Source organism: Schistocerca gregaria, chromosome 3 (genome assembly GCF_023897955.1).
Source record: "Schistocerca gregaria isolate iqSchGreg1 chromosome 3, iqSchGreg1.2, whole genome shotgun sequence".
NCBI lineage: Eukaryota > Metazoa > Arthropoda > Insecta > Orthoptera > Acrididae > Schistocerca > Schistocerca gregaria.
Window position 1 is genome coordinate 373225400 of NC_064922.1, and position 25720 is coordinate 373251119.

Below are 25720 nucleotides of genomic sequence, written 5' to 3' on the forward strand. Positions count from 1 at the left end.
TTGAAATAATAGAATAATAAAACTACCTGGCAGTTATAATCATAATGACATTAACTGATGGATAGTTGATATTTACCTTAATATTTAAATTACATAAAATATATATACATAAAATATCTTGACTTATGTTAATGCCAAAATAATAGTAGTGTGAACAAACCTTCTTTTTGGTAACTGATAAGCCAAAGAGGAGAGGTTTCAGTCGAGTATTCAGATGAACCAGTAGAAAGAAGCCAATGAATAATAATGCCGCTGTTGCTAACACAACAGCAATGAGTGACAGCTTACGCAAGCTGCTCATATCAGCTGCCAAAATAAATATTATTGTTTTTGAGAAACACAATAACTTATTACACACAAATAAACTGTAATATTTTCTAATGTAAAAGTACATTAAGAAATACAGTAATACAATATAACCCAGCAACACTTTCTAAGATACATCTGCAGACATTTAATGTCATAGTGCACTTTCTATACTTAGCCTACAGTTTTATTTGAATTTTTAAAATAACATATTTGAGGAAGAGTAAAAAGTCATTCAGTCAAAAAAGACTGGAAAGTTTTTAGAAGCTGCAAATGTATCCTGGCAAATTAATAATAAGGAAATAACTGATCTAAAGTTTCAAAGGAAAAATGTGTTCCTAGGATGTGTACCTTAGGTTATGTGTTCCCCTGGAACTATAGTAATGGGAAATGGAACACAGGGAAACAAATATTGGGGAAATTTTGAGAAATGAGCATAATCTGAGAGGAAAGAGAAAAGGACTCATTCTAGCACATGACATTAGCAAAAAATAAAAAACATGTGAAGGAAAAAGCTGAAAGAAGTGAAAGAAGAAGTGGCTGCATGTGGACAAAGGAGATACCAACAACTGAACAAACAGAATTTAGTACAACAACAAAGGAAGTGATAAATAATGTCTACAGATGAAAATAAAATTGTAGAATTTAATTTTTTTATCATGTACCGATCATTTGAGAAGTACATGAAAATGCAGTGAGATATAATCATCAAAAATAGCCAATGTTTTCCAACTTGAGAATGGCAAGAGCTCTGCCTGTTGGACTGTTGCCTGCCTATGATGACTATACCTGTCAGCATTCCCATGAACTTTCCAAATATACAATAATATCTGTAAGATGAAGGTAGAAGTTGGAGCACACCATGTATAATGTGGTTAGCTTTCTTCTTTTATTGACTCTTGCTTGATGTTTTTTCCACTATTATCTGCCTTGCTTATTACCCTATCTTCCACTTTAAGGTCTCTGGTTTTCAAACTTGTCTGGTGCAGGCAGTAACAGTCAGTCTTACCTTCTCATCCCATCTGACAAGTTCTCCCCTCACCTGGGATTCTGGGTGACTTTCTTAACTCTCTCCATTTCCTAAACCTTTCCAGTCTTTTCCCTCCATCCTTTTCCTTCAACCCTTCACCCAGAAGATGAAGCCACTGGCTCCAAAAGCTTGAGGTTTTCCATATCCTTTATATATGTTTTCTCCTGCTGCCACTAGGTGAGTACATTTTTTTACTTCATATGGAGTTGCACTCAGAAATAGAAAAGCTGTGTGCTTATTTGGTGCAGGCACCAACAGTCAGTCTTTCCTTCTCATTCTGTCCAGTTTGTCTACCCTGATCAGGGTTCTGGCAACACTCCTGATTTCCTAAGCCTTATTAGTCTTTTTTCTTCATTCCTCTACCTTTTTATTCATCATTTCTGCCAGGAGAAGGAACCACTGTGTCTGAAAGCTTGCATATTTTCATATCCTTTATATCTGTTTTCTCCTGTTGCTGCCACTGCTGTTTGGTGAGTATATTTTTAATCTATCCAGTTATATTTTCAAACATTGGCTACTTTTGTTGTTATATTCCTATAAAGTAAGATGACTTCATCTAGAACACTGAGATAGGTAACTGAGTGCAGTTAAAAACTTGACTCTTCATAATGAGTTTAAGAGCTTTGGTGCTTGTTTAGACCTATTCACATATGTACTCTAACCAAAAAATTGAGCCCTACCTACAGGTTCTGTAACAGATGTTGATCAGATAGCATTAAGAGATTTCACAGATAAAGTGGGAGACTGTGAGCAGTTTTATAGTACAATTTCTCTCAAAGGTTGACTGTAGAACAATGTTTTAATGAAATGCCTCCAATGCCATAGAAGATTTTCCGCACTGTTCTACTGCATTCAGATGTTTTAAAAGAGGAATTTCATGTTTACACATATGTCTGAATTAACAGACACTCTTGCCAATCCACAGCTGTACTAAATACTTCAAAATCTATTCACTGACTGCAAATTCCTTGGCATCAGCTGTATTTGGTGTAGATCTACTACCCAAGAGTGACATCTGAAAATTTATGTTGGACCGGGACTTGAACATGGATTTCCCACTTACACGAGCAGTCGCCTTAACCTCTTTGGCTATCTGTGCTTGCTCCCCAGACCAAGACAAACTTTCATATATCATAAATTTTCATATGTCACTGTTAGGTAAAATGTAAATGTCGTGTGACTAGGGCCTCCTGTCGGGTACACCATTCGCTGGGTGCAAGTCTTTTGATTTGATGCCACTTCAGTGAATTGAGCATTGATGGGGATGAAATGATGATGATTAGGACAACACAACACCCAGTCCCTAAGCGGAGAAAATCTCTGACCCAGCCAGGCCCTGCGGATTGACATTCTGTCACATTGACCACTCAGCTACTGGGGGCAGACACTGTTAGGTAGTAGATCTATATGTAATACAATTGAGTTCAAGGAATTTTCAGCCAGTGAATAAATTTTGGAGGAATTTTAACCTCAGGGGTGCAACCCATTCATGTCGACTTTCTTCACTGGTCACTGAAGAGAATGCTGCTACATTATTTAATGTAATGGTAGAAAGACAGTTTGTGACATGCTGACAAATGCAGAATTTATTGTACTGAGCTACACTTGAAATTCACAATCTTGCTAAGACCACTTAAGCAAGAGTTGTTCTCTGTGGGTTCCAAACATTGGCAGTGGAGTAAGTAATACATCATGTTTCATAGTGCAATCAAATACACAAAATATTAGAAGAATAGTATGTAAATAAATGTAATTACAAGTGATAAAATGTGTTATGATAGTTATGGTGAGTTAACTAAGTCAAAAAAACAAATGGTTGGTATTTGAGAGAAGAGTGCTTCTGCACAACTGATCCTCATTTGCCAAGAAGCAAATGGTGGCAGTTATCTTTCTCAAAAGATGAATGTAGTGAAAGTTATTTCAAAAGTGTAAAATGCAAACATCTGTTTGTGAAACTGACCTTGTGCAAACTGTAACTAAATAATACGGTTTGTGAATACATGTTACAAGTGGAATATATGAATTTAAACTATGTTTTGACTTGCACAGTCCAGGGAGGGATTTCCAAGGGCACAAATGGTTTCAAAAATAATGAATACCAACTGCAGAGACACTCCACACAGAAATTGCTATCATAGATCAAAGTCGAGTAGCCACTATTGGTCTTATCTTGAGAGAGAAGATTCTTCAGTTGAAGGGTACTAATATTAGACACAGGAAACAGATAACAAAGTGTCACTGATTGAGAGACCCATAAGCATCTTTTAAACACACTACTGAACATTGTATCACTGAATTCCAGTTTTCTTTTACAAACAATAACGATTTAATACATATGCCTATGATGGATACCTATGAACAGCAATTATGGACTTGGGAACTGACCAATAGAACATTAGATTTTGGGAATGAATTACAGATCCTCAGTCAGTATCACAGACTTGAGAAGTTGAAACTTAGGTGAGGTCATAGATGTACAGTCTAATAATCTCAAACTAAAACTGACTATGAATAAAAGAATAATCCAGAATAAAACTTCAACAACATAAAGATAAAAAAGTCTTACTTCATCTTATTTTCTATTTTTAGATTTAAAGAATGAGCAAAATAAAATTGGCAAAATGTCAATGTGCCCATAAAATGATCGAAAGCTGTAGAATACAAAAATGAAAATAGGTTTCCATTTCATAAAATTATTGTTAGTTTTCTTTTGCACCTATCATGACTGAATACAAAAGACAAAACTAAAAAAAAAGGCATATGTTTGAGCAAATGGACAAACTAAAGCCATACTCACAATCAACCCTCGTGTACCAGTCTTCAAATTTCTTTTCATACACGTACTCTGCAATTGACAAAAGATAATATTATTCCGGTCTTTTGAATTAAAAATTATATTACATGAAAAAATGATGAAAATATTTACACTCTAAACTCAAAACTGAATGAATAAAAATTAAAAAAAAAAACTATGTCATGGGAACTTGTTACATGCGACACATAAAAAGTTTCACATACAGCTGAATAATACTTAAAATAATGTAGAAATTGCAGTATCAACAAAATGTAATTTTGAGAACAGCTTACTTAAATACTTCTTAGTAAGGTAGTTAATACATCACAAGCAAATCATGAACTTTCCTAATGCACATATAGCTAAATAAAACATAGACAACACAAAAAATTAAAAAAAAGTTTTAGTTCTCTGTACACTGTATAGATATTGCACTTAATGAAAGACATTGACTACATCATAAACTAAACCAAGGATAAGGTATTTATAATACTTTGTAGAAATAATTGGTCATTCATTCTATGTTGTAACTCTGCTGTGAATTTGACATGGAGATTCTGGATAATGGAGACAACCTAATGGAAACAAAAAATGTCTTCTTAAACATAAGTCCTCAACTACTTAGTTTCCGTGCAACATGATGCCAAGCTTCTTTATTAAAAAAGATATTACCATTCTCCATAACATTATCTGTGGCATGCAGCATCTCTTCAGCACTGTGGTCATGAGTGGATGGTACTACACTGAAGAGCCAAAGAAACTGATACACCTGCCTAATCATGCAGGGCCCCCGTGAGCACGCAGAAGTGCTGCAACATGGCATGGTTCGGACTTGACTAATGTCTGAAGTATGCAGGAGGGAATTGACACCATGAATCCTGCAAGGCTGTCCATAAATCTGTAAGAGTATGAGTGGCTGGAGATCTCTTCTGAACAGCATGTTGCAAGGCATCCCAGATATGCTCAATAATGTTCATGTCTGGGGAGTTTGGTGGCCACCGGAAGTTTTTAAACTCAGAAAAGTGTTCCTGGAGCCACTCTGTAGCAATTCTGGATGAGTGGAGTGTTGCATTGTCCTGCTGGAATTGCTCAGGTCTGTCATAGTGCTCAATGGACATGAATGGATGCAAGTTATGAGACAGGATACTTACATACATGTCATCTGTCAGAGTCATATCTAGACATATCAGGGGTCCCATATCACTCCAACTGCACACGTACCATCCATGCCAGATTGGGTTGACGGAGGAGATAGAGAAGATCCAAAGAAGAGTGGCACGTTTCGTCACAGGGTTATTTGGTAACCGTGATAACATTACGGAGATGTTTAGCAAACTCAAGTGGCAGACTCTGCAAGAGAGGCGCTCTGCATCGCGGTGTAGCTTGCTCGCCAGGTTTCGAGAGGATACGTTTCTGGATGAGGTATCGAATATACTGCTTCCCCCTACTTATACCTCCCGTGGAGATCATGAATGCAAAATTAGAGAGATTCGAGTTCGCACGGAGGCTTTCAGACAGTCGTTTTTCCCGCGAACCATACACGACTGAAACAGAAAAGGGAGGTAATGACAGTGGTACGTAACGTGCCCTCTGCCACACACCGTTGGGTGGCTTGCGGAGTATGAATGTAGATGTAGATGTAGATTACAGATGTTTTGTTGAATGGTTCGCATGCTGACACTTGTTGATGACCCAGCATTAAAATCTGCACCAGGTTGTGGAATGGTTGCACTCCTGTCATGTTGAACGATTCTCTTTAGTCATCATTGGTCCCTTCTTGTAAGATCTTTTTCTGGCTGCAGCGATGTCGGAGATTTGATGTTTTAGCGATCGAACAACTGCCCCAGACACTTGTCTTATTTAGGCATTGCTGAGTGCAGTGCCGTATTCTGCCTGTCTACATATCTCTGTATTTGAATGTGCATGCCTGTACCAGTTTCTTTGGAGCTTCAGTGTAATAAGGGTTCAGTATATAACTAGGTATTCTTTGTGGTTGCTTGCAAGAAAAAATGGATTAGCGGTACAGAGGGTGATTCATTTTACACAAGATGGACTTCTAAACCATGTCATTACAGTGTGGGGCTACTTCAACAATGTCTTCTTCAATTGGCCAGTCACACACAGTGATCCAAAACATGGACCATACAGCCATTGTATCTCAACCCCCGAATCTTCTACCTACCTGTGTGTACGCAGGAGGAAGGGGGATTATGTGAAAGGTGTCCTATAAAGAGCATGTATAGGCATGCCTGCATCAGAGCAATACATTCATGCTGCCTGCAGTGCTATTCAAATACAGGTTGGTGCACTTAAGTAAGTGCAGCAGTCAATGTTGCTGAGAGTATGCCAATACTCCAAGGCTCGTGAAGCTATTTAAAACCCCTGCACTAGGCCTCTAACAGAATTTAGTCTATTGGAATGTACTGCACAGACTGGTGCACAGCATGAGTAAAATGGCTGCTAGTATGGAAACCATGCTTTTTTTCTACATAAACTTTCAACATACCTTCATTTTCCTCTCATGAGTCATCTTCCTGATATTTTCCAATTAGTTAAAATCACTCTGTACAGTCAACTTCAGAAGAACACCCTACAGTGAATCTTCACCTTTTCTCATAATATATTTTAGTGCCCTCTCCTAGGCATTGTTTATAACATACTCAGTGCCTCTGTCACTGATTATGTGCATCATAAAGCTTAATGCGAAAAACTACAATATTAAAGTATCATCACTTGTATTGCTGAAATGTTGGGAAATAGAAGATCACGTTAACACCATGGAAATACCTCTCAGTCTAGAGTGAGAGAAAATCAAATATCGTGTACACTCTGGTCTGCCAAAGTCATTGAAAACTAATAATGATCCTGAACTAATCACATCACATACAGTGAAGGCTGTAGCTAAATAAGCTTATTGTTGGTTCACAATAAACAACTTAACTTTTAATCCAGCAAAAGTATACAAATCAAAGCTAATTACAGTAATTTCTATAGCCTAGATATACACACATGACAAAAAATGTGCAGCACCCAAGATGGCAAGGTTGCATGCCAATGTAAAGTATACATGTACACACCACTGATAGGTATGTATATGATTAGTGTTACAATTCTTTATTATAGGTAGAATGGCCACCAGGGTCCATTTGTGTTGTTCATGATTGGTGTTGTTAACAGGCATGGATAGGTATACAAGAGGTGCTTTACAGTGTCAGATGTTAAGTGATCACTGTGAAGGACACCAAGATGTGACAGAAAGGTGCCTCATTGTGGGTCTCCATTTGAACAGCTGGTCAAATTGTGCAGTATCCAGAACTGTAGGGCATTGAGATGTGACAGTGGGCCACTGTTGGACTGTATGGGAATATGAGAGCAAGCATACTGTTCGACAAGGTTCTGGCTGATCACATCTGTCTACTGCAAGGGATTCACTTTATTTTGCACCAAGCACATCTGCACCTGTCACCTGAGAACAAGTACTGGACTAATTTCACTATACTGTGTCACTCTGCACTGTTGGTTGGAGACAAGCAACAGTCAAACTAGGGAATTACTGTCCCCATGCCTAGGCTGCCATTAATACCATAACACAAACAGCTGCATCTGGAGTGGTGCCAAGACTGAAGGCATGGACTGGTTATGAATGATGTCACATTGTGTTCAGTGAGGAATTGCAGTTTTGAATTCCCTGGATGAACATTCTTAGTGAGTTTGGTTGGGCAACCAGAGGAGAAGTCTCATTCTTCCAATACTTTGGAGAAGCACAGCAGTGTTATTACTGGTATCATGATGTTAGGAGCCTTTGGGTATGAATTAAGGTCATAGCTGGAATTAATTAAGGGAACTCTGACAGCCCAATGGTGGATCACAGGCATTGTGTGTCCTCATCTGGTGGCTTTCATGTGACAGTATCACGGAGCCATGTTTCAGCAGGATGCTGCTTTTCCACACTTGGCATGTGTCTCTATGAACTGTGATAGGTAACTAGTTTTGAACCATACAGGTTTATTTTCAAGCCTGGCCTACTGAGGCTGCACTGACAATCAAAATCTATTAGTTCAATTTTGACTTGGTAACAGGCATGTGTGGATTGTGGCATTCATTCTGCAAACATTTATGGAACATGTGTTGCCACTCAATATTTATCATTAAGATCAGGTAGTGTCAGTGCAGCATCAGTAGTTCTGGCTTGAAAATGAGCCTGTAAGGTTTGAAACTAGTAACCTAATAAATATTGCAACTGTTGACAGAACCATTAATAAATGCTTTAAGTCAATAATAATTTGAATAAAATATTTCAATTTATATGAATTTGGCTGAGTGCTCCTTGGTCATTGTAAACCCATGTGGTTGCTGATCTCACCCTCGTAAAACCATGATCTCAGCTGTGATATCACTGGTACCCAGGCCATCACTGTATAATATAATGTTCTCGTCCTACATCTGCCAGGCTCATGCAACCTCATGATGGCCATGTTCCATGCTCTATTCAGGTGCAAACTGCTATCTTTACAGGTGGTGTTGTTAGATATTTTGATGTTTATAATGATTTTTTATACTATCCCAGAAACTGTTAGCCCTCAGGATGAGAGAGGTGCTCTTAGAAGGAATTTCATGTCCATTCTCCAATACATGTTCACCTACCATTGATTTCTGTGGATAGCAAAATCACATACAACTCTTTTGTTCAATCCACCATTGTTCTGTCATTCAGATGGTCTCCCCAATATATATTGACTGCTCTCACACATTATTTCATAAAAAAGGTGAGAATTCTGCAGCCTACATTATCATTCACAGACTTCATGAGTCAGTGTATTTTAGCTGGAGGCCTGAAGAATGACTTGATGTTATACCTCTGCAGGAGCTATCTAATCTTCCTATCACTAAGCTGCAAAATAAAAAATAAAAAAAACACAAGCTTTTTACTGTGCTTCTTTATAGTGTTCTGCTTACGAGTACTTCCTGAAACTGCATGTGATCATTATTTGTGATTGTAGTGGCTCACATGAAAATAATTTTGTAAATGGTTCATTTTCTTGTGTAATCCAACAGCTTCCCCATGAAGCACCAGAGACCCTAGAATGAAGTGCTTTTGTGCTGGGTGGCAACAGCAGCTCAAAGTGTGCACATACCTGTCCATATGACTGAGTTTTCTGTGTACACTGTGGCTAAGGTACTCATTGGGATTATGGCAGATGAGAGTATTAAGGAAGAGCAAAGCTATCATTTTTCTCAACTTCAATCATGGACTTAATGTGGTCATGGATACTAATGAGATGTCCCAAGAACTCTCCCAGTTTTTCACACCTGCATGCTCAGATAATGAATAAACACTTTGTGGCAGCCATGTCTAAAACAATATCCTTGAAGTTCTGCTTGGACAGTTTAGCTACAGTTGAAGCGAATGGGCATCTCATCACACCACTATCCATCTGATCATGTTGTCAAGGAATTGAGAGAGCAGCTCTATCTCTGACAGGAGTGCAGGTGGACAATGACACCACATCAAATCTGATCATAAAATAACTTTCTCCAAAATGCAGATGTTTAACTCAGCTTACACATCACCAATATTCTTTATGTGATGCATGCTGTGTGTCATATGCAAAGTAAGGAGACTGGCAGGGATTCTATATTCATATCTACATGCATACTATGCAAGACACCATGTGATGCGTGGCAGAGGGTACCCTTTACTACTAGTAGTCATTTCCTTTCCTGTTACACTTACAAATAGAGCGTGGGAAAAATGACTGTCTATATGCCTCCATATGAGCCGTAATTTATATTTCTTATTTTCATGAGCCTTATGCAAAATGCATATTGGTGGCAGAAGAATCATTCTGTAGTCACCTTCAAATGTCAGTTATCTACATTTTCTCTTAAAAGAACATCATTTTCCCTACAGGATTCCCATTTCAGTTCACAAATCATCTCTGTAAGACTCAATAGCTGACTGAATTTACTGGTAACAAGTCAGACAATATGCTTCTGAAATTCATCATTGTCTTCATTTAATGCCAAACACTCAAGCAATACCCACTAGTCACTTACTCCAGTGCTCTATATGTGATCTCCTTTACAGATGAACCACTATTTCCTAAAATTTGCACAATAAACCAAAGTTGCCCATTGGCTCTCTGTACTACCATCCTTATGTGCTCATTTCATTTCATATTGCACACCACATATCTACTCATTTAAATCAGCTTATATTTTTCTACATTTAGAGCCAGTTGCCATTCATTTCACCAAGTAGCAAGTTTGTCTAAGTAATCTTGTATCCTCCTACAGCCACTCACTGATAACACCTTCCCATAAACCACAGCAATGTCAGCAAACAGCTGCAGATTGCTGTTCACCCAGTACTTCAGATCAGCTATGCATATATAGTGAACAAGAATGGTCCTATCACACTTCCCTGGGTCACTCCTGATGATACCCCTGTCTCCGTCAAACATTTGCCACTGAGAATAACGAACTGGGTTCTAATACTTAAGAAGTCTTTTGAGCCAGTCACATGTCTGGGGACCTATTCTGTATGCTTGTATCTTCATTTACAGTCTGCAGTGGGCCACCATGTCAAATGATTTCCAGAAATCTAATAATACAGAATGTGCTAGTTACCCTTCACCCATGGTTTACAGATTATAACGTGAGAAAAGAGTAAGCTGAGTTTTTCACAAGCAAAGCTTTCTAAATCCAAGCTGATTTGTGGACAGCATCTTTTCTATACCAAGGAAATTCATTATATTTGAACTGAGAATATGTTCAAGAATTCTGCAGCAAACTGATACTAAGGATATTGGAATGTAACTTTACAGGTCTGTCCTTTTACCCTTCTTATATACAGGAGTCACCCACACTTTTTGCAGTCATTTGACATTTGCACTAGATAACTGATTCACAATAAATGCAAGCTGAGTAAGGGGGCCAGTATCATAGAGTACTCTCAGTAAAACCAAATTGGGGTTCCATCTGGACCTAGTGACTTACATGTTTTCAGGTCCTTCAGTTGCTTCTCTACACCTGGAATGCCTATTACTATGTCTTCCACGTGGGAGTCTTGCAACTGTCGAATGACAGTATGCCTGTACAATCCTCCTGCATGAATGATTTCTTCAATGCAAAATTTAAAACTTCATGTTTCCTCTTGCCGTCTTCTGTTGCCACACGAGACTGGTCTATGGGTGACTGGATAGAAACCTCCAGCCCTCTTAGTGATTGCACAAGGACCAGAATTTCCTCAGATTCTCAGCAAGATCATTGCATAGCATACCACTGTATGCTCTGCACATTGATTTTTTTACAGATACATGAATTTCTGCTAACTTTTGCCTGTCAAGATCTGTGCATTTTTTTTTCTATTTCTTAACGAAGAGTGCAATAGTCTCTGTTTCCTCAGCATTTTCCAGATTTTGTTAAAACGCCACAGTGGGTCTTTCCTACCCTTAATCCACTTACTTGGCAGACATTTCTCTGGAGCACAATTTCCATCCATTTAAACTTAGTTCACAATTCCTCCACATCAATCGTACTGGAACGAGAGAACATTCTTTCAGTGGCTGAGTAGGATGCTATTAACTGCTTATCTGCTCTTTGCTGCAAAAATACTCTCAGAGCCTTCTTGATGGACTTCACTATCATCACTATGACAACATCATGATAACTAATCACTGTCTCTATACTGACACTATCAAAAAGGTCAGGCCTCTTTGTAGCTACAAGATCTGAAATACACTCCTGGAAATTGAAATAAGAACACCGTGAATTCATTGTCCCAGGAAGGGGAAACTTTATTGACACATTCCTGGAGTCAGATACAGCACATGACCACACTGACAGAACCACAGGCACATAGACAAAGGCAACAGAGCATGCACAATGTCGGCACTAGTACAGTGTATATTCACCTTTCGCAGCAATGCAGGCTGCTATTCTCCCATGGAGACGATCGTAGAGATGCTGGATGTAGTCCTGTGGAAGGGCTTGCCATGCCATTTCCTCCTGGCGCCTCAGTTGGACCAGCATTCGTGCTGGACGTGCAGACCGCGTGAGACGACGCTTCATCCAGTCCCAAACATGCTCAATGGGGGACAGATCCGGAGATCTTGCTGGCCAGGGTAGTTGACTTACACCTTCTAGAGCACGTTGGGTGGCGCGGGATATATGTGGACATGCATTGTCCTGTTGGAACAGCAAGTTCCCTTGCCAGTCTAGGAATGGTAGAACGATGGGTTCGATGACGGTTTGGATGTACCGTGCACTATTCAGTGTCCCCTCGACGATCACCAGAGGTGTACGGCCAGTGTAGGAGATCGCTCCCCACACCATGATGCCGGGTGTTGGAACTGTGTGCCTCGGTCGTATGCAGTCCTGATTGTGGCGCTCACCTGCACGGCGCCAAACACGCATACGACCATCATTGGCACCAAGGCAGAAGCGACTCTCATCGCTGAAGACGACACGTCTCCATTCGTCCCTCCATTCATGCCTGTCGCGACACCACTGGAGGCGGGCTGCACGATGTTGGGGTGTGAGCGGAAGATGGCCTAACAGCGTGCGGGACCGTAGCCCAGCTTCATGGAGACGGTTGCGAATGGTCCTCGCCGATACCCCAGGAGCAACAGTGTCCCTAATTTGCTGGGAAGTGGCGGTGTGGTCCCCTACGGCACTGCGTAGGATCCTACGGTCTTGGCGTGCATCCGTGCGTCACTGCGGTCCGGTCCCAGGTCGACGGGCACGTGCACCTTCCGCCGACCACTGGCGACAACATCGATGTACTGTGGAGACCTCACGCCCCACGTGTTGAGCAATTCGGCGGTACGTCCACCCGGCCTCCCGCATGCCCACTATACGCCCTCGCTCAAAGTCCGTCAACTGCACATGCGGTTCACGTCCACGCTGTCGCGGCATGCTACCAGTGTTAAAGACTGCGATGGAGCTCTGTATGCCACGACAAACTGGCTGACACTGACGGCGGCGGTGCACAAATGCTGCGCAGCTAGCGCCATTCGACGGCCAACACCGCGGTTCCTGGTGTGTCCGCTGTGCCGTGCATGTGATCATTGCTTGTACAGCCCTCTCGCAGTGTCCGGAGCAAGTATGGTGGGTCTGACACACCAGTGTCAATGTGTTCTTTTTTCCATTTCCAGGAGTGTATTTCCATTGCGAGTGGGCTGTCGAACTAGCTGCTCAAGACAATTTTCAGTAAATGTATTCAAAGTACTTCACAAGACTGCCCGCCCATACCATATGCAGTGAATCCCTAGATGTCCTAGTCCATACTCAGTAAGATGAAGTAGCCATCAACTATTATTGCATAATCTGGTTTATTTCCATGCTGCTGAGCATCAACTTTATTTGAATGATTCTAAAATGGTCAGAAAATGTTCCTTCAGTCACTGAATGATTGCAAAATAGCTCTAGAGAGTTCCTATCAAGTCAATGCAAGATTTAATAGTGTTCTACAAATACCTCCTATAACCCTTTACTGATCATGAAGTGTATTTTTTCATACAACATCAGCACGTTCTGTGTGAAACTCTTTTCCAAAACTGTGTTCTCACTTCGCTACTTCTCATGTATAAGTATTGTTGTATAAGTATTGTCACAGATTATTAAAAAGCAAGATAACTGAAAACTTATGAAGCAAAATTTAATAGGTACAGTTGAATGCTCAGTATTATGGTAAATAATGGCTTACCTTGACATTTTTCACTGCATGTTTGATGGTCCGTTGCAGGTCCTTTTTCTGCGCATACCTCAGAACATTCCCGACAGTGGGGAGAATGTTTAGCGGCACAAAATTCAAACAAACTGCACTTAATCTCACCACATGGTTTAACTCCAACACCATACTGAGGAAGTGCATCACTTACTTCGATGTGTATAATACACACATGCAGAAAAAAGCAGGCAGGCCACAGAATTGCTTTCTGGAGCATGATTTCTGTAAAGAAGGAAAGAAAACAGAAATTAGGTTTAATAAATTGCCTACATTATTTGGGATTACCACTGGATTAAGAATGTTGCAATAAACTATGTACATGATAACACTAAAATCTTAATGTACTGTGGATAAAAATTATAATTATAACAGTTGAATGTAGCTTTCAATGGTTTCCAGGTTGCAGGTTATACATAAGAACAACAGTAACTGAATAATAAAAACATTGATTATTCCATTGCCTATGGCTGAGCTGCTGTTTTAAATTAATAATTATATTTCATAAATTGTTACAAGAATGCTGTAGCTCAATTGAGAAATCTATGAATATGTACAAATAAACATAAGATGATTATGACAATATGATGTACAGGGTGACCCACGTAACTTAACCATCCCAAATATATTTTGTCCAGAAACAAACATAAAAAATGTATCACGTAAATGTTTTGTTATTGGGAGATATTAACGAACATGATGAACGAAGACTCCTGTAACTCTGTTCATTAAGAAAATATGAACAGCAGTACATCTTTTTTAAATGACACTCTATATTTTTTATTCAGTAATATATTTCTTCTCCTCAACATCTGTTGAATAATGTATCACACTATAACATGTAAACATCACATTACAAAAAATGTAAAACAAAATTGATTTTGACTCTCCTGTACTAGCAAATGTGCAAGTAACCCATGCACCAGTCATTCAGTCAACTGTCTTCTGTTGAAGGGTGGTGTGAGTACAACGTACACTAATGAAGGGAAGGTGAAACTGTAACTCATCTGTGGAAAACAGTAACTACAATAAAGTTTTCATAATTGTGTTTCTATTTGTTTACTGTCAACTGTCTGACAATGGAAAGTATTTGTTAGCAGGACAGTAAGAGCAACAATGTTTTCTTAATCATATTTCCATTTGTTTACTGTGAACTCCAGTAAGTGAATTAGTTCATGACTTCTGGTACCAGCACTGTGTACTACTACAGGAGAGTCAAAGTCAATTTTCTGTTGCATTTTTAATAACATTATGATTACTGTGATACGTTTCCCAATAGATCTTGTGGAGAGGAAGTGGATTACCAAATGAAAAAAATTCAGGCTGCTCCTTAAAAATGAAGATTGCTGTTTATATATTCACAATGAACAAAGTTGCAAGAAAGGCAAATATACTGGCTAATGAACCTCTGGGAGACAAACAAAATTTGTTTGATGCATTGTTTTTATTTTGTTTTTGGGCAAACAGATGTTTGAGGTGGTCATCCTTACAGTGGAGATGTTGATTTGCAGATAGTCACAACAAAGAGATTGCCACACAAGTAAGCTTTTGGCCAAAAGGCCTTCTTCTGAAGTGAACAACAAACACACACACACAGAGAAAGAGAGAGAGAGAGAACAACATACACACACACACACACACACACACACACACACACACACACACACATACACACACACACACACACACACACACAGAGAGAGAGAGAGAGAGAGAGAGAGAGAGAGAGAGAGAGAGGATGCATATACACAAACTAAACTCACACACACAAATGACCACAGTCTCTGGCCATTGAGATCTTACTGCGAGCAAGTGTGCAGTATGAGAGAGGCAGTTTGTATGGTAGAAATAAGGAGGAGGCCAGGGTGAGGAGGGGGAGGTATTGTAGGGAATGGATGGCAGACAGTAAAGTACTGCCTGTGGGAGTGTGGGGGTTGTGGTGAGGATAGAGTAGGGCAGCTAGATGCACTTAGGCATGTGCTAGGGGAGAGGGGGGGGGGAGGAGGAAGAGAAATAAAAATACTGTGTTGATTGGTGGAATAGATGGCTGTGTAGTGCTGGAACTGGAACAGGAAAGGGGATGGGTGGGTGTCTAATGAAGGTTGAGGTCAGGGGGGTTATGGGAAGGTAGGATATATTGCAGGGAGAATTCCCGCCTGTGCAGTTCAGAAGAACTGGTATTGGTAGGAAGGATATAGATGGCACAGGCTGTGAAACAGTCATTGAAGTTCAGAACACCATGTTGGACAGTGTGCTTGGCAACTGGGTGTTCCAGCTGTTTTTTGAGCACCATTTGTCAGTGGCCATTCATGCAGACAGACAGCTTGTTGGTTGTCATGTCCACATAGAACACAGCACAGTGGCTGCAACTTAGGTTGTAGATTACATGACTACTTTCACAGGTAGCCTGGCCTATGACAGAATAGCTGAAGATTGTGACCAGACAGGAGTAGATGGTGGTGGGAGATTGTATGGGACAGGTGTTGCATATTGGTCTATTACAGGATATGAGCCATGAGGCAAGGGTTAGGGAACAGGGATGGAGTAAGGAGAATGTGTAGGTTTGGTGGTTGGCTGAATACTATTGTGGGTGGGGTTGGGCGGATAGTCAGTAGCACATTCCTCATTTCAGGGCATGACAGAGGTGGTTGAAACTCTGATAGAGAATGAGATTCAGTTGCTCCAATCCTGGGTGGTAATGAGTTATGAGAGGAATGCTCTTTTGTGACCAGATGGTGGGACTTTGGGTGCCAGTGGATGGCTGGAGAGATAAGGTATTTGAGATCTGTTTCTGTACAAGGTTGGGAGGGTAATTTAGGTCTGTGAAGGCCTCAGTGAGACCCATGGTATATTCCAAGAGGAACTGCTTGTCACTCCAGATGCAATGGTCTTGGATGGTTGGGCTGTATAGAAGGGACTTCATGGCTTGAGATAGGTGGCAGCTGTCAAAGTGAAGGTGTTGCTGGTGGTTGGTAGGTTTGATGTGGACGGAGGTACTGATGTAGCCATGTTTGATGTGGAGGTCAATATCAAAGAATGTGGCTTGTTGAGTTGAGGAAGCAAATGGGGGAGAAGATTTTGATGTTCTGGAGTAATGAAAGTAGGGTGCCCCCATCCTTGATGATGAAGATGTTGTCAATGAATTTCAATCAGGTGAGGGGTTTGGGTTTCTGGGTGGTCATGAAGTCTTCCTCTAGATGGCCCATGTAAAGGTTGGCATAGGAGAGTGCTATGTGGGTGCCCATTGCTGTGCCACAGATTTGTTTGTAGGTGATGCCTCCAAATGTGAAGCAATTGTGAGTGAGAAATGAGAATATACACTAAGGTGACAAAAATAATGGGACTGTGATACACACACATACAGGTGCTAGTTGTATTGCATACACATGGTACAAAAGGGCACTGCACTGTCAGAGCTGTCATTTGTACTTAGGTTATTCATGTGCTTATGGCCACATGACAGGAATGAAAAGACTTCAAATGCGGAATGGTAGTTGGGGCTAGATGCAGGGGACATTCCTGATTTTAGTTGATAAGAGCTAATCATAGGGTGTGAGTGTGGCACAGACTCCATGAAGCCATAGTCACAGGTTGTCAACAAAACATTGTGCTAGCTGGTGGTGGCTCGGTAATGGTGTGGACTGTGTTTACATGAAATGGACTGGGTCATTGACTAGAAATGGTTATGTTCAGCTCCTTGGAGACATTTGCAGCCATTCATGGATTTCATGATACCAAATAATGATGGGATTTTTATGGATGACAGAGCACCATGTCATAGACGAACAACTGTTCACAGTTGGTTTGAAGAATATTTTGGACAGTTTGAGCAAATCATCTGGTGACCCAGGTCACCCAACATGAATCAATCACATTTATGGGACATAATCAAGAGATCAGTTTGTGCAAAAAAAACTGCACCATCAACACTTTCGCAATTATGCATATGTATAGAGGCAGCATGGCTCAGTATTTCTACAGGGGACTTCCAGCGACTTGTTGAGTCCATGCCACAACAGGTTGTTGCATTATGCCATGGAGAAGGACATCCAACATGATAGTAGGAAGTATACTATGACTTTTTTCACCACAGTGTAATTGGTCATGGTGATCAGGAAGGAAGTCGTAGGCATTGGGAAAGGTAGTGTTTGCAGTGTTTGATATAGGCAAGGCCATGGACATTAGGGATGTTATCATAAAGGGAGGTGGTTTCATTAGTGATTAGCAGGGCACTGTGTAGTAAAAAAACTGGAACTGTGGTGTGGAGCATCCAAGGAGGATATGGCTGGTGTCTTTTATATAGGAGGATAGGTTGGAAGTAATAGGCTGAACTGGTTGGTCTGCAGTGGGGTCAAAGTAACTGAAGACAATAGGGTGTCCTGAGTGGTTGGGTTTATCGACTTTAGGAGGCATGTAGAAAGTAGGGATGCGGTGTGTGGTAGATAGGAGAGAGACAGACTTGGGAGAGAGGTTCTGGGATGGGCCTAAGGATCTGAGAAGAGATTGAAGATCTTGTTGGATTTCTGGAATGGGGTGGCAGGATTTATAGCTGGACAAATCTGGCAGCTAGCTGGGTCCTTCTGCCAGGCAATTGGTGCAGTTCAAAACCCTGGTGCTGGAGCCTTTGTCAGCAGGTAGGATTATGAGGTCGAGATCAGTTTTTAGGTGGTGGATTGTCGTTCTACCAGGGGACGTAAGGTTAGCTTACTTGTTGAGGTTTTGGGGAATGATCGTAGGGCAAGGTGTAAGATTAAGAAATTCTGAGAAGTTAACAGCAGGTCATATGGGGGCAGTGGTAAGCGGGGATCGTGGTTGGATGAAGGAGTGTACTGAGTCATGCAGTGTTCATCATTGGTTTTGAGTTGTTTCTGACTATTTGAGGGTTGGTGGCGAAAAGATTGCTTCTCCCATCGTGCAGTTACTTCCAGTCTAGTCTTGGCAGCCAGAGACAGTGGTCATATGTGTGTGTGTTTTTTGTCTACTTCATAAAAAGGGCTTTTGGCCAAAAGTTTACTTGTTTATCAGTATTTTTGTTGTGCCTGTCTGTGACCCAACATCTCCACTATATGATGAGTAGCAATCCATCATTTTCTAATATTGTCATTATTCCATCCTCACTTTTATAGTGTTTGGTTTCAAAAGGAATATCTTGTATACTCAGACTTCTATCAGAAAAAAGGAAGTCAAAAACAGTGCTGTACTTTCTATAGATGTAAAAATAATTTCTTGACAGCATAAATGTAATTAGAAAATAATTTCTCCATATCACAAACACAAAAGGCTTTAATTTTGTGAGAAAAAGAGGAAAAGGGAAAATAAAAAGTTATTATTTCTGCAAAACTGCTGTTTTTATATTTTAATAATAGATTTAATGAAACAAAGAAAGATAAAATACACTGAAAGGATAAATTTCTGTGGCACATAGGCTTTACATTATTAAGGGGGATGCCCTGAAGTTTGAGAATACTTCTTTGAGATATAAGTAATTAGCTCTCTTCATTTGTTTGTTTGTATTCCAACTATAATTTTCCATTAACATACAAATACACTTAAAATGGAACATTACCTTACTCAGTGTCCTTATGATACCAAACCTACCTCACCCTTCCTCTCTCTCTCTCTCTCTCTCTCTCTCTCTCTCTCTCTCTCTCTCTCTCGTCCCCCCCCCCCCCCCCCCCCCCCCAACCATATTATGATCCATAATTATTTCTTCTTTGTGTGCCAAATATACAAACAAATGTATAGAACTGACCTAGCACCATTGTATGCTAACTTGTTTGTGGATCACCTAGAGAATTCCCTTCTTCCCCACTTGACCCCCAAACCCTTGTTTGGTTTAGATACATTCATGACATCTTCCTGATGTGGATTAGTGACATGGGTAGCCTTTGCTCCATTCTCCAGAACATCAACATCTACTCTGAAATATGTTTCATCTGCTTCTTCTAACTGAACAAGCTACCTTCTCAGATTTTGTGAATTTCACCTCTCAGATGATTCCAAAAATACATCTGCTCACATCAGCTGTATCAAATGGAAAATTCAATTAAGAAAACTGTTAAATTACAAGAAGACAGAGTGGCTGAACAGTGTTTACTCTCTGGATCTGAAATGCTGAATACTACTGGCAAAAACACTAAAAGCAGAAAAACCAATTCCTTTACTTAGGAAGGAAAGAGGTGTTGGTTGAAGAATGTTCAAAAGGAGAGACAGATATTCAGAACCCACATTGGGGAGGCCATCTATGAAACACAGAAGAGGCAATGACACCATAGGACCATGTTCCATAGGACCTGCCTTATTTTATCCATGGGGTTCCACAATCAACTCCTTGATTTTCTGAACTTAGAGTAATTTGAGAAATTCCTTTTTAAAAGTTTAGGGTTCTTAGACAGGCAGCCTGGTAGCTGCAAAATGCTTGGCTAATTTATCAGTGATGGACATTCTCATAGGTTCAACCCTTGTACAACTAATTATAATGCTCAGAGCTGTTCCCTAACAGAAACAAAGTTGTAACCAAAAACGGTTGGCTAATTAATGACCTTTTCTAGTTCCTCTCATGTTACAGAAAGCGTTATGCATATCCAGAGTAGTGACAGTACTGCTGATTGCAGCACTGTACTCAGGTTTGGAGGAAACAGTCCCATCCCTCTACAGTTATATATAATGTAGTTCCCTTCAATTCAGAACACCTTCCAAATATTTCCCTGAGCCCCACGGCTACCTCAACAAGTACAGCAGCCAGCAACATCATAATTATAAGAATTCTGTTGGCTGCATTCTCAAAAATTTTGGAAAGAAGTGAAATATGTCTTGAAATAAAGATGAATTTTGATTTTTACAGATGGAATAACTATTGCACATTTAAGCCTATCAGGAAATCTGCATTAAATCACTGATAGACTACAAAGATACCTCACAATGATTTTAACAATATTTTGATAATGATGGATTTCTATTAACCATAAAGACGACACGCTGAGTTGCAGACGGGCACAATGAAAAGACTACACATTCTGCCAGAGCCTTCTTCAGAAAGAAAACACACATACACTCACACAAGTAAGTGTACTTCACTGTCACATGACCATTCCAGCCAGAATTCTGGCTGGAGTGGTCTGAGATGCCAATCCTGTACCTGTGAGATTTGCTTGCTAGTGTGACCGTGTGAAGAATGCTTTGGCAGAAAGCTTCACGTGAACAGTTGTTTCATTATGTCTGTCTGCAATTCAATGTGTCATCTATAAGGTGAGTAGCAATCTAGCCTTTCACAATATTCTTGATATTTCAACCTGAAATTTTCCTTCAGAATGATTTTATCAAATCTACTCAGTGATAAATACTCTTCTGGTAACACCATCACTATAACCAGAAAAAATTACCACTTCTAAGGGGCTGAAAAACTTTTATACTTCTTTAATAGCTGCAGTATTGAACCTGAAACCCATCTGCAAAGAAAAATAATGTCTACTGTAATAAATCTAAAGCTTTTGTATTTGTATATTTATTAATGGATGAAAGGGCTGCTTACACTCTGAAGAAGTAATCACTGAAGCTTATGAACAATTATTTGTTTTGTTATTTGTGTCATGTCTGTTACTTGAGAACTTAACAAGTACCACAATCATTTCTCTCCTTTCCTTTTGGTGAATCTCTGTGTTGTTGTAGTGGTTTTCAGGCTGAAGACTGGTTTGATGCAGCTCTCCATGATACTCAATCCTGTGCAAGCCTTTTCATCCCTTAATTAAATGCTGCAGCCCACATCCATAAGAAACTTTTTACAAGTACTGTACTAGTCTCTTGGTCGTCTGGTGCAAGTTTTACACCTACACTGCACTTCAATACTAAACTGATGATTCCTTGATGCCTCAGAATGTGTCATATCCACCACTCCTTCTTGTAGTCAAGTTATGCATCAACTTCCTTTTGTACCAAGTTCTGATCAGTACCTCCTCATTAGTTACATAATCTACCCATCTAATGTTCAGCATTCTTCTGTAGTAAAACGTTGATGAAGCTTTTCTTGTCAGTGGCATATCACACCTGTGTAAGGCTACTTCCAGACAAACGCATTCAGTAAAGATTTGCAAACACTTATGTTTGTATCCAATGCTAAAAAATTTCTCTACTTCTGTCATCATAAGTTGCTTTACTGCCTAAATACCAAAACACAACTACTACATTTAGTATCTCCTTTCCTAATATAGTTCCATCAGCATTGCCTGATTTAATTTGATTACATTCCATTACCCACATTTTACTCTTGTTGATTTTCAACTTACACCCTAATTTCAAGATTGTCCATTCCATTCGCCTGTACTTCCAAGTCTTTGCTGTCTCTGACAGAATTACAAAGTCTGTGTATAAGAACAAATTTCCCTTATATACTATGATGGTAAAAAGTAAAGTCATATGACATTGTTGGCTATAAGACCCAAAGGGCAGCTTCAGCCACCTAATCAGAAAGTTTTTTTTCCTATCCTTCTTGCACAATTGCATGTTTCCTTCAAGAAGTATGCGAATTGTGAGTTTAAGTGTATCTGGTAACTGTAGGTGACTGTAATATGTGTGTGTGTGTGTGTGTGTGTGTGTGTGTGTGTGTGTTTGTGTGTGTGGCTGTGTCTAGTGTAGTGTCATCTTTGTGTTGGATGATGAGAGGAGAAAGAGGATGAAACCTGGTGCTGGCACATAGCCTTCTCATCTCAAATAGCACAAAGAGGGCTGCCAGTTTAACACCCACATTTGACAGATGGATCATCATCAACAGTGAAACATGGCCTGACTTCATGAGACATTGGAAAGAGGTTTGGAATTTAATTCAGGATATTGCACGAAGACTGGTGATCAGGGACTTTACATCACCAATTCTCATCCCTTTTGCTGTAAAGCCTGTGGGGAAGCAGCCAACAACATGTGGAATACCCAAGCAGTTACTTATCCAAGTACTGTCTATGCCTGATGTTGCTTAATTTCAGTGATGTCACAAGGGCTGGTGTATTCCACAGGTCAAGGCTATTGGATGCTATCATGGTCATTTCATGAGATGTGCGTCGGAGGAAGTAACATGATGCTTCACATCAAATAATGTTGCTTTGATTCCATTGTGCATAATAGCAACTGACAATCAATACCATAGAGCCAAAATAAGAATTAAATTAGTAAAGATAAACTACTGCAGCAGTGATTACCCTTAATAGCACAAAATTAATAAACTGCGAAGTGAAGGAAGTGATTACTCTTAGAGTTAGTTAGAGTTTCACTGTTTCGGTATCAAACATACTGTTAAACAATTTACTTTACTATCATGTGTCCTCTGTGTCACTGACTTTTAACATGTGTTTGTGAATAAGAACCCAAAATAACTTATCTGTTGAAATAAATTCAAATATGACCAAGATTTCATATTTCATGTTGTTTGACTCTTCTTGGAAACAGTGTATCAAGAATTATAAAACAAATCCTTCAGTTGTGCTGCACAATGCCTCTCTTTTAGTTTTTTTCCCCATGGAACTAAAGAGCATCCCCATGATGCTCTTGCACTTACTACACAAATTTGTGTTAAAAAGCACTTTGCTTTCTATTGTATCCTCTCTACATCATTTATTAATCTTACATGGTAAAGATCCTAGATTGATGGGCTGTACTCAAAAACCAGTCCAATAAGGTTTTTGTAAGGCACATCCTTTGTAGACAAAACACATTTCTGCAGACTTCTTCCTATGAATCTCAGTTTAGGATGTTTTTCCACACCTGTTTTTTGTGTTTGTTCCACTTTGAACTCTTTTCAACCAAATACTCTTAAAGGTAGTGTGTTTCACATATGATACAGGCACATATTCCCAGTTCTTGCAGGATGTGTGCCAGTTAGGTCCCTTGGCAGACATCACATGAGAGAAAGGCAGTTATTCTGCCTAACTGAGCATAAACTAAGATGCAATGTGATTACATTAAGCTTAACTTTATTTGGTCAAAATGATGTCCTTCTGCAACAAGAGCAGCCCGGCATCTTTTGTAAAAAAAAAAGTCAAACACTTGCTGAGTTTCAGTTGCCAAAATTCTTGAAATTACAAACCTTTAGTCAGTCAGTCTACTGTCTTCTAGCTCCTCAAGTATATGTGGATTGTTTCATACACCTTAAAATTTACCATTCTCCTAAAGATAAAAATCGTGGGGATTTAGATTGGTGTGGGGGATGACAAAGTCAACTACATTACCATCAAAAACACCTGACAATACTGTCACTGAAATAGTTACAGTGTCCTGCATGAAGTAACTGCATCTTTTCATTAACTGTAAGTCTCTGAATAAACATTACAATACACTGAAAGGACCAAAGTCATGGAATACCTCCTAATATTGTTTTGGACCTGGCATGATGCAGCAACTTAATGTGGCATAGAATCAACTCCTTGTTGGAAGCCCCCTGAAGAAATATTGAGCCACACTACCTCTATAGCCAGTAAGAGTGTTGCAGGTGCAGGATTCTGTTCATGAACTGATCCCTTAATTATGTCCCATAAATGTTCAATTCATGTCAATTGATCAGGCTGGCCAAATCATTCACTTGAATTATCCAGAATGTTCTTCAAACGAATCACAACAATTGTGGGCTGGTGACATGGCACATTGTTACCCATAAAAATGAATGGCTGTAAATGGTCTCCAGGCAACTGAACATAACCATTTCCATATGAAGACATGTCTGGTGATCTTGCAGCTCTCAAAGAATGAAATTACAATTAAATCCTGACCATTAGCTGCTTACAGGCGTTGATAAATATCAACAGGGATAGTTGAACATGTGTACTCCAACCAGGACTTGAACCCAGGATCTCCTGCTTACATGGCAGATGCTCTATCTGACTGAGCCAGCAAGGACACAGAGGATAGTGTGACTGCAGGGATGTATCTCTGGCACGCTCCCCGTGAGACCCATATTTCCAACTTACTGTCCACACACTACATTTGTAGTGCCCCTGCCCACTATACTTGTTACTAGTGGCAGTCAGTCTACCAATTCCCGTAAGAGTTTGAGCAATGTGAGTACATCTGCACTGAAGAAGATCACTGGCTAATAAGCCTTATTTATATGAATATGGTATCTGTTCTTTTAGACATGTCCAAAAGAACAGATATACCATTGGTGATCTTGAAGCTCTTGAAGAATGAAATTACAATGAAATCCAGATCATTGGTTGCTTACAGGCATTGATAAGTATCAATGCGGACAGTTGAAAATGTGTGCCCCAACTGGAACTCGAATGGAGGAGATCCTGGGTTCGAGTTCCGGTTGTGGCACACATTTTCAACTATCACTGTTGATATTTATCAATGCCTGTAAGGAGCTAATGATTTGGATTTCATTGTAATTTCATAACCATTTCCAGTCAATGATCAGTTCAGTTGGACCAGAGGATCAATTCCATCCGTTGTAAACACAGTCCACTCCTTTATGAGGAGACTACCAGCTTGCACAGTACCTCATTGACAGCCTGGGTCCACAGCTTCTTAGGGTCTGCACCATACTCAAAAACTACCTCAGCTCTTATCAACTGAAATTGGGACTCATCTGACCAGGCTACAGTTTTCCAATCATCTAGGGTCCAACTGATATGGTCATCAGCCAAGGAGAGGCGATTCAGGCAATGTGCTGTTAGCAAAGGCACTTGTGTAAATCATATACAGATTTCATCACACTATGCTAATGGATATGTCCCACATTGATTTATGTGGTTATTTCACTTAATGTTGCTTGTCAGTTAGCCCTTACAATTCTATGCCAATGCCACACCCCTTGGTCATTGACTGAAGGCTGTCAGCCACCGTGTTGTCCGTGATGAGAGACAATGCCTGAAATTTG

General features: G+C 39.9%; 1 protein-coding gene across 1 annotated transcript in view; it reads right to left on the reverse strand.

Annotated features, from left to right (window-relative positions):
• Nucleotides 1-25720, reverse strand: part of LOC126354602 (uncharacterized) — a 48540-nt gene that overhangs the window by 13789 nt on the left and 9031 nt on the right. The window contains exons 2-4 of the mRNA XM_050004353.1: nucleotides 13840-14085; nucleotides 4134-4181; nucleotides 161-306 (exon numbers count right to left, since the gene is read on the reverse strand). Coding sequence (XP_049860310.1) covers nucleotides 161-306; nucleotides 4134-4181; nucleotides 13840-14080 — 435 coding nt within the window. The 5' untranslated portion in view covers nucleotides 14081-14085. The remainder of the gene's footprint in view (nucleotides 1-160; nucleotides 307-4133; nucleotides 4182-13839; nucleotides 14086-25720) is intronic.